Source organism: Arachis stenosperma, chromosome 5, assembly GCF_014773155.1.
Source record: "Arachis stenosperma cultivar V10309 chromosome 5, arast.V10309.gnm1.PFL2, whole genome shotgun sequence".
In the NCBI taxonomy this organism is placed as follows: Eukaryota; Viridiplantae; Streptophyta; class Magnoliopsida; order Fabales; family Fabaceae; genus Arachis; species Arachis stenosperma.
The window spans coordinates 135,841,660-135,851,844 of NC_080381.1; the positions used below are offsets into that span (position 1 = coordinate 135,841,660).

Sequence of the window (10,185 nt, forward strand, 5' to 3'; positions counted from 1 at the left end):
TAATTTATTTTAAAAAAAAAAAATTTAATTATATAATATGAAAAATTTGTGCGTGCCAAATTTAAAATACTAAAAAGTTAACATAAAAATATGAAGAAATTATTATAATTTATTATTTTTATTATTAGTTATTAATTTAATTTTTTCATTTAATATTTTAATAATATATTTTATTTTATATTTTTAAATATTAATAATTATTTTATAACAAAAAAATAATAAATTTTAATTTTTTTTAGTATTATTCCTTTCGCATTTTCATTTTTCCTACTCAAACCCATAAAGACACTACCACTTTCTTGTTTGACGAAGCTACTTTTGTCCTTTACTAGCTAGCTGTCAATATTGACTATATATTAGTTTAGCGTCAAAATCAATGTGTAAAAATTTCTCTAATTGCACTAAGATTATATCTTAAATTACACTACAGAAAATTCACGATTCAATTATAATATAAAATTTTATATTATTTTAAGATTGAACTAAGTTTTTGGTTGCTATAAAATATTTATTTTGTCGTTTTTCTCTTTGTATATTATTTTTTATTTTAGTCAAAATGGATAACAATTTAAAAGGTCTCTAGTTTAATTATTACAATTAATTTGCTACATTAAGTGCTGATATGACAATAGTTAAATTTTACTATGGTACGTCATGCGACGTCAGCATTATTATTTAATCTATTAAAATAGTATTTAACAGAATAAATTCATTACAAGAATTTTTATAGACATTTATTTAAATTTTGATGGATAAAATTAACAAAAAAAATGTAGATATTAAAACTGCGTCTTAATTTAATTTTTAAAATTTTAATTACTTCTATTTAATTTTTAAATTTTGCAAATGTGTCTTACATTAATTTTTACACTAATTTTTGATGCACAAAATGATTAACAGATTGCTGATATGTACGGCCAAATGTCACGTTATTAGATTTTGTAAAACGATATCGTTTTTGTTTTGACATTTTAATAGTCTAAAAAATATCATAAATAGTATTTATTGAAATTTTTTTCCTAAAACAAATAATCCAACATTGTTTTTGAACTATTTAAACTATAATTACATTGTTTTACAAGTTCCAGTATGATATTTAATTGTCCATATCAATATTCCATTAATATTTTTGTGCCGAATATTATCTCAAAAACTAATATGGGTCATATTTACAAAATTTAAAAACTAAAAAAAGAGAATTAAAATTTCAAAAACAGAATTAAATTAAAGTTCACCTATAAATTTAGAGACCAAATACTCGATTAAACCTTGTTTCAATAGTAAAATGCAATAGTGTTCACTCTATACCAAAAAATAGTAATTTAAATCTAAAAAAATTCATAAAATTATTTATGAAAATATGTCAATATGATATATATATATAATAAAAAATATTTACTAACAAAAAATAACCAAAAATAATAAAAAAAATTAATAAATATGAAATAAAATAAATTTTAATTTTTTTTGTCTTCTTAATATTACCAACAAATAATTTTGTGTTACTACGTCATTATTAAAAACATATTAAAATCAATGTTACATATACAAAACACATACGTCTTTATTTAAGTAACCCTTTACACGGATATAAAAACATATACTTGTAATTATTAACTCCTATGATATGAGTTTGCAAAACTCATCACATCAAAATCAAAGATAAGATGGACGATGACAGTGGCATTGTTGCATTATTATTGCATTACATTACTTTATAACTTTTTTGGGCATGCGAAATTTTGTTGAGTTAATAACCCTTACATCACACATTAAATTAGTTATTTATCAATTCCATTATGGATCCTCAAGACATCAAGCTGTGACTTTCCCTTCAGCTCTTGGGATAGATATCCTTCCAAGAAATCTCGTACACTAATTTTGTTGAACGTTGCAGGCCTTTCGGGTGTAACAAGGCTTGGTACCGGGCCTATAACACACTCATGTCTAGGATTGAGAAATGTAGCTATGGAAATTCTCTCCTTCTCTGAGTTAACTATTGCTCGATGTTCAATACTCCGATAAATTCCATTGGTCAATACCTACCACCAAAATATGGATCAAAATGGTTTAGGAAGTCAATAAATTTGGCTTGTGTAATAATTTTGATAGTGTTCAAACTTAGAAATGATAAAAGGTTGTGTGAATAATTTTGTGACGTTTTTTACCTCCAAAAAATCTCCAATGTTGACGACGAAAGAATTAGGGAGAGGTTTAATAGGAATCCACATTCCATTATTTCTTACTTGAAGGCCTACCGTTTCATTGACTTGGAGAAGAATAGTCAAGGTGGAAACGTCAGAATGAGGATTTAGGCCAATTACTTTCTCCGGTTGAGGGCATGGAGGATAATAATTCATCCTCATTGCTTCAACTCCTTCTTCGGTGAACTCTAGTAATTCATTGGGTTCGATATTAAGAGCCTTTGACATAAGCTCAATGATTGTATCACCCAGTTTTTTCATTTCCAAAGAATATTTGTCTAGCACATCTCTGCGAGATCCAAAACGAGTTAGTGAGTTACCAATAAAATCAGTATTTTGTACATTAATCATATGTTACGCGTATACTAAAAATTAGTTACAAATCAGTTGCAGATATAAAATATATGTTAAAATACTTTTTAAAATATAAATTATATACTAAAAATGATTTAAAATAACACATATTTATATACAAAAAATACATAATAATTAATTTAGTGAATAATTTGATGTACATATGATGTTTTTGTTTGTAGATAGGGGAGAGCTAGTTGTGGCCAAATCAAGCAAACCCCCCTCTAATTTGAAAAGTTTGTTATAAATATATTGAATCAATTTAGCATCATTATAAAATAATTAAAAATATTTAAAAATACATCATAATATTATCAATTATTAAATTTTGTTCCCTTAACAAATTTTTGACCCCCTTTTAAAAATGGCCTAGTTCTGTTCGTGCTTGTAGATATTTGATGATATAGTAACTTAGTAAGGATGTTCTTCCAAATATATATTTAAAGATATATAAAAATAAGATTGGATAACCTGAATGGTTGTGGAATACGAGGGAATAAGTGAGGCTTTCTTATGTACGATGGAAGAGTCACGATGTGGAATAGATCAGCCCATTCTAACTTGTGTTCGTCTGATACAACAAACATTTGACCAAACCCTTCCATCTCTCCTGGTTTCTGCCAGAATTCCTTCTTCTTTTCTATCGGCAGATTAAAAAACTGTTCAACTTCTTTCTTAAAATTTTCCACCAACGCAGGGTTGACTCCATGGTTGATAAGCTGTCATTAATTTTCATGTTCAGAAATTTTCATGTTGTATATTGATTAATTTTTTTTTTATGAATCGAATCCATCATGATATTATTTCTCTCAAAAACTTTAAGTTATATTTCGTTAACAATTTTTTTTAAATTTATTTAATTTTTTTATATAGATTTTTTTCTCTTTTTATTTGCTTTATATTATTTATTTTCTCTTTTTGTAATTTATCAATAACCAAACTGTAAAGTATTTGGACGTAAAATTTTAATATTATATTATAATACAACTTTTCAAAAAAAAATTTAAGCTAATAAAAAAAACATAAATAATTATATCTCTCATATTATGCATATAGTCATATACAGTTAAGTGAATGCATAACCAATTCAAAAAATAGGTTTAATGTTTGAAGGTTTAATCACTCTCACTCTAATTTAATATATATATATGGGTCATTCTAATATTTAGAGTGATTATAGTATTTTAAAAAGAATTAAAAAAATATAAACAAAAAGTGACTCAAATTTTAACAATATTTACAAAATTATTGTAATTATTATAACATAATCATACTAAAATCTTATATTGGTGTATTTCTTTGTGTATGTATTATTTTATGTAATCATTGAATCTAATAATGATGATGATGATGATGGTACGTGTCATGTAAACTATGAGAAATATTGACGAGAACTAATTATAACATACATAGAATGCTTTGTATGTTTTGCTAGAGCAGAAGGTAGATCAATTTTATCTATAACAAAAAGACCAACTTTACCACCAATTAATAGAAAGTGACTTTCGATAAATGCTACAAGTGCAAAACGGTAAAATTGGATATATAATCACGTATTTATTTTTCTAATTAAAGTATATTTTTTTCTTGGTTTTGAGACTTTTCTTTTTCCTTTTTAATGTGCAGTACGAAATTTCTTTAAGGGGATATTTCCCGTTTTTCTAGAGAATTATCTGAAATTGAGTTGTGGCTGTTACCGATTCAGCTGAGAAAGAAGCAGCAGCATAATCATGAGTGATGATCAGCTTGAGAAGTATAATAAAGGAAAAGAAAACTTCAAACCTGAAAGAAACCCCATTCTTTGCATGCATGGTCAAGCTTCTCTAACTCATGAGATGAATCATGTGGCAACAATTTACTAAGGTCTATGACTGGAACTTGTGGCAAAGAGGTTGTGTTTGATACAATTACAGGATCCTGATTTGGACGAACATATCGTTCTGGAACTTCCGTTATTGGCTGCTTTGCCAGTTCCTGCACTGACGGTACTATGATTGAGGTTCCAATGTTCCGGGCCGTTTCGGAATCCATAGCTACAAAATGAGATAATAAACTTGATGTAATTGTAAAGTTTGGTTTGATTTGTCGAGTGTTGCTGAAGTATATATACAGCAAGTTTCTATGAATTCGGAACTGCCATATAAGTTTTTAAGAAATTTCTTAGTCAAACACTAAAATTTAATGGAGACATGACTTATTCGAGTTAATACTCAAATTGACCCTTGAAATTTGACCTTCAACTCAATTTAGCTCTCAAAGTTTTAATTGACTCTAATTGTACCTTAAAATTTTGCCTCGAGCCTCAATTTGGCCTTTCCGGCGTTTTCTGTCATCGGAGAGCTGACCTGGCAAATTTAAATGACACCTGGCAGTCTCAAAACGATGCCATTTTACTGTTGACGCCGAAATTTTTAGAAACGACGTCGTATCCCTTAGGAAGGGGTTAAATGAAAATCCAAACACTAACCACTCCAAATGTGAGACTCAGTTGACCCTTTCTCTTCCTCCACTTCCTCTCGTTTTCCTTCCCGTCAGAGAAGCACCATGGATGTCACAGTAATGGAGCTTTGAAGCTTTTCTTACTTCTTTCTACCCCCATTGTGAAGATCAATTACATAGGAGTCATCTTTTGAAAAACAGGTTAGTAACAAAATCGATGCTTTCAACTATCATGCTCTGTTTTTATCAAAATGTTGGTTGTGTGTTGTTTTTCATTTTTTTCACCCTACTTGATTAGTGAAACTTTGGGAGAATGTGGTTGATTATGATTGTTGATGATGGTAGAATTTTTGTATGTTAGGGTTTAATTTTTTTGCATGTGTGTGGCTATGATCAATCGAATCGTTCAATTCTTTATCCGTTTGAGCAGTTTTTGATTCTTCATATTCCATTTTAAAATAACAATTATACTCCTTCATATCCCATTTTAATTTAATTGTTGATTGGATAATTTCTTGTAAAAATAAAATGTTTTCTGTGTTGAACATTGTATGCATCAATGACCACCATGAATGTTTAAGTGATAATCATGAATTGAGGATTTTGTATTTTGGCCAGTCATTACAGTGTATTTAACTTTTGATTATTGTTTCGTTAACAGAGCTTATGCTAATTTTTTCATTATGTTCGTCTTGTTCTAGATATTCCTTTCTTCCCTTATCTTGGCATAGTTTTCTACGGATCCTTATCACTTTAAAAAAGGAGCTTGTTTCCATATTTTCATCTAATGTAGCAGAACACATAAATTGCTAATATAGGACGATTCTTAAACTCAGTTGAACACCATTGTCAACTTATATTATATTGATAAGTTTGTAGATTATATTAATAATAGGGTTGAATATATGCATGTGTGAATTCTAACTCTGGAGAGGGTACAGATCCAGCAAATGCTGCTACTACTAACACCTAAGCTGCTGAGATTAATGAAAATGCTCCATTAGCACTAGGTCAAGCTGTTGCTGATGCAAATATTTCAGAGATTGTACTCACCCAACCCACTTACTCACAGACAGAAAATCAGGAACATATAGTGTTTGGTTTCTAATATTTGATTAACTGTTAACTGATTTATATTGGTTTATAATACACGAGTAAATGTTGGGTAGATCTAACTGATTGATATTATTTGATAACATATTGATTGGTTTTTATTGGATTGTATTGGTCACTATTTCTATTCACAATTTTACTAGGTCCCTCCATCAGACCCACCTCCACCTCCACAACAGGTGACAAGGCCTCACAAGTTGCAATCTAAGAGGAAAACAACTTTCAATGTGGACCCAATGCAAGGAGTAAATTCTAGGACAGCTTGATGATTGGATTCTTGACGGTTTAGAATTTCACTAATGAAATCTCGTTGCAAGTATAGTTTCTAAACCAATCACTAATCCTTTCATACAAAAAGTTGTTTGTCACTAAAACAAACTCCTAAAATTTATAAACCGAAGTATTCAAACCTAGGGTCGTTTTCCCTAGGAATTACAATAAAGTGTCTTGTTATTGGTTATGAATTATTTTTTGGGGTTTTGATAAGAGGAATGAAAGATAAATGGCAAGAAAGTAAACTAATGGCTAAAAAGGTCTTGGCAAGGGTTGGTGGTCAAGGATCTCCATCCTAATCACTAACCACAATATGAGAATTGGCAAGGATTAATCTCATTAAATCATCCTCTAACTAGTAGAAAGGAAAGTCAATGAGCTATATCAATCCTAGTCCATAGTCCTAACTCCCACTAATTCAATTAGTGAGAACTAGAGTAAATGGCTCCCAACATCAGAAGGAACAATAGTAGATCTATACCAAAACATAAGAACAACATAAAGGAAATTACAACAAAAGAATAGAGGAAGATGAATGTAACAACAAAGAATTGAAAGGTAGAAGTAGAAGAAAGCAAAGATTAAAACCTAGATCTAAGAACTAAGCCTAATCCTAATCCTAATTCTAGAGAGAAGTGAGAGCTTCTCTCTCTAGAAACTACTTCTAAAACTAAACTATGACTAATGGTAACTAACTTCTAAAGTACGAAAGTATCCTCATTCCCCCTTCAATCCTTGGCTTAAATAGCATCAGAAATAAGTTGGATTGGGCCCACAAGGCTTTAGAATTCGCTGGCCATGTATTGCTTTAAGTGGACCATATGGCAGCAGCGACGCGTGCGCGTACAGTGCGCGTACGCGTCACCATACGTGTAGCAACTATGACAAATCTTATATCGTTTCGAAGCCCCGGATGTTAAGCTTTCCAACCCAACTGGAACCGCATCATTTGGACCTCTGTAGCTCAAGTTATGGTCGTTTAAGTGCGAAGAGGTCGGCTTGACAGCTTTCCGGTTCTTTCATTTCTTCATGAGTTCTCCAACTTTTCATGCTTCTTTCTTCATTCCCTTGATCCAATCTTTGCCTCCTAAACCTTAAATCACTTAACAAACATATCACGGCATCTAATGGAATCAAGGAGAATTAGATTTAGCTATTTTAAGTCCTAAAAAGCATGTTTTCACTCTTAAGCACAATTAAAGGAGAAGTTATAAAACCATGCTATTTCAATGGATAAATGTGGGTAAAAGAGTATAAAATCCCCTAAATCAAGCACAAGATAAACCCTACAAATGGGGTTTATCACAGCTGCACGCTTGGCAGAGTTTATGACATTCGTCTCCACCCCAGACTTCAAACCACCAACAACAAAATAGAAAACGCTTTGCAATGTTGACTGGAAGTTGTGTAGAACATATTTTGTAGAGAGCATTTAATCAAACTATGCTCTTTTGATATTTTGTTACTATGTTATGTAGAGTAATCTGTTTTGGTTTAGGATATTTGAAACTATGTTATTTAGGGTATCTAAGGTATGATACAGATACTGCTATTGCTAATGCTGTGATATTGACAATGATCAATGACTATGAATTACTTAATGAATTACTTATTTTTGGGTCTTCTGTCAAGTGCAAGAACCACACAAGGTTCTATTAGATTTTCTTTTGTCATAACATCTCATCTATTTATATCTTTTTCACAAATGAACTATACACTTAAACTTATTCACTAATGGAAGTGCATACTACATATATAGTTATTAGAGCCAGCTCCTGATCTTGTCTTCATATACAGACTCATATCAGCTTCATATATAATCTCAGTTTTAAAGAATTTTTACAGGATATATCATTAGCAAAGAGAACATAAAATTTCATTTCTATTTTCTCATTAAATACATAATAATGCTTCATTCACATAACTGATATACAGTTACATATATTTCATCCCACCTAATCCACAAGCTACAATCACAATTCCAAAAATAATAATAAACACAGACAACATAATATTCCACATTTTTAATATTCTAATTTCAGCTTCAACTGCACTAATTTTCCATCCCAGAGATATTTTTCAATGGTCTTCACTAACTGAACTTTCATTTCTGCCTACTATGGCTTCTTCTTCTTCTTCAACATCTGCCCATTTAAAAAGCCACACCATTTCTTACCGGTAGTCTACAACACAAAAAATCCAAAAAATTTTGAGAGAAAAAATAGTTATAAAACCAACAAGCATTTGAGAAATAAGACACACAATCAACTTGAAATAATGATATATCAGCAACAACTTGACCTGGTGCTAATGGAGCATTTTCATTAATCTCAGCAGCTTGGGTGTTAGTAATAGCAGCGTTTGCTGGATCTGTACCCTCTCCAGAGTTAGAATTCACACATGCATATATTCAACCCTATTATTAATATAATCTACGAACTTATCAATATAATATAAGTTGACAATGGTGTTCAACTGAGTTTAAGAATTGTCCTATATTAGCAATTTATGTGTTATGCTACATTAGATGAAAATATGAAAACAAGCTCCTTTTTTAATGTGATAAGGGAAGAAAGGAATATCTAGAACAAGACGAACATAATGAAAAAAATTAGCATAAACTCTGTTAACGAAACAATAATCAAAAGTTAAATACACTGTAATGACTGGCCAAAATACAAAATCTTCAGTTCATGATTATCACTTAAACATTCATGGTGGTCATTGATGCATATAATGTTCAGCACAGAAAATATTTTATTTTTACAAGAAATTATCCAATCAACAATTAAATTAAAATGGGATATGAAGGAGTATAATTGTTATTTTAAAATGGAATATGAAGAATCAAAGACTACTCAAACGGATAAAGAATTGAACGATTCGGTTGATCACAGCCATACACATGCAAAAAAATTAAACCTTAACATACAAAAATTCTATCATCATCAACAACCATAATTAACCACATTCTCCTAAAATTTCACTATCAAGTAGGGTGAAAAAAATGAAAAACAACACACAACCAACATTTTGATAAAAACAGAGCACGATAGTTGAGAGCATCGATTTTGTTACTAACCTGTTTTTCAAAAGATGACTCCCAGGTAATTAATCTTCACAATAGGGGTAGAAAGAAGTAAGAAAAGCTTCAAAGCTCCATTACTGTGACATCCATGGTGCTTCTCTGACGGGAAGGAAAACGAGAGGAAGTGGAGAAAGAGAAAGGGTCAATTGAGTCTCACCTTTGGAGTGGTTAGTGTTTGGATTTTCATCTAACCCCTTTATAAGGGATACGACATTGTTTCTAACAATTTCGGCGCCAACAGTAAAATGGCGTCGTTTTGAGATTGCCAGGTCAGCTCTCCGATGACGAAAAACGTCGGAAGGGTCAAATTGAGGCTCGAGGCAAAATTTCAGGGTACAATTAGAGTCAATTGAAACCTTGAGGGTTAAATTGAGTCGGAGGTCAAATTTTAGGAGTAAATTTGAGTATTAACTCGACTTATTTATTGATAAATGGGTAAGCTTTCAATTAATTAACACTCCTAAATTAGTCAGTTCAAGGTGTTAGGTATTAAAATACTCTTAAAAATTTATTTATTCAAGTCTTTCTCTCTAATATAGTTTTACTATAAATATTTACTAGGATCATAATTCTTTGAGTTCTTTGTTTTTTTTTTTATAGATTTTTTAGTAATTGATGCTCAGAGTTTTGGGTCTTAATTTTTTTCTTGCTTGTGCTACTACTTTTAGTTATATAGATATTTGAAAAACTCTGTAACATTTCTCCAAATGTCCT

General features: G+C 30.4%; 1 protein-coding gene across 1 annotated transcript; it reads right to left on the reverse strand.

The window, feature by feature from the left end:
• Nucleotides 1-1,559: 1,559 nt before the first annotated feature.
• Nucleotides 1,560-4,647, reverse strand: LOC130979406 (oxoglutarate-dependent flavonoid 7-O-demethylase 1-like). Its single transcript, XM_057902845.1, has 4 exons — nt 4,341-4,647; nt 3,030-3,277; nt 2,169-2,493; nt 1,560-2,042 (listed from the first exon to the last, which is right to left on the reverse strand). The coding sequence occupies exons 1-4, from the start codon at nt 4,587-4,589 to the stop codon at nt 1,782-1,784; spliced, it is 1,083 nt and encodes a 360-aa protein (XP_057758828.1). The 5' UTR covers nt 4,590-4,647; the 3' UTR covers nt 1,560-1,781.
• Nucleotides 4,648-10,185: the final 5,538 nt, after the last annotated feature.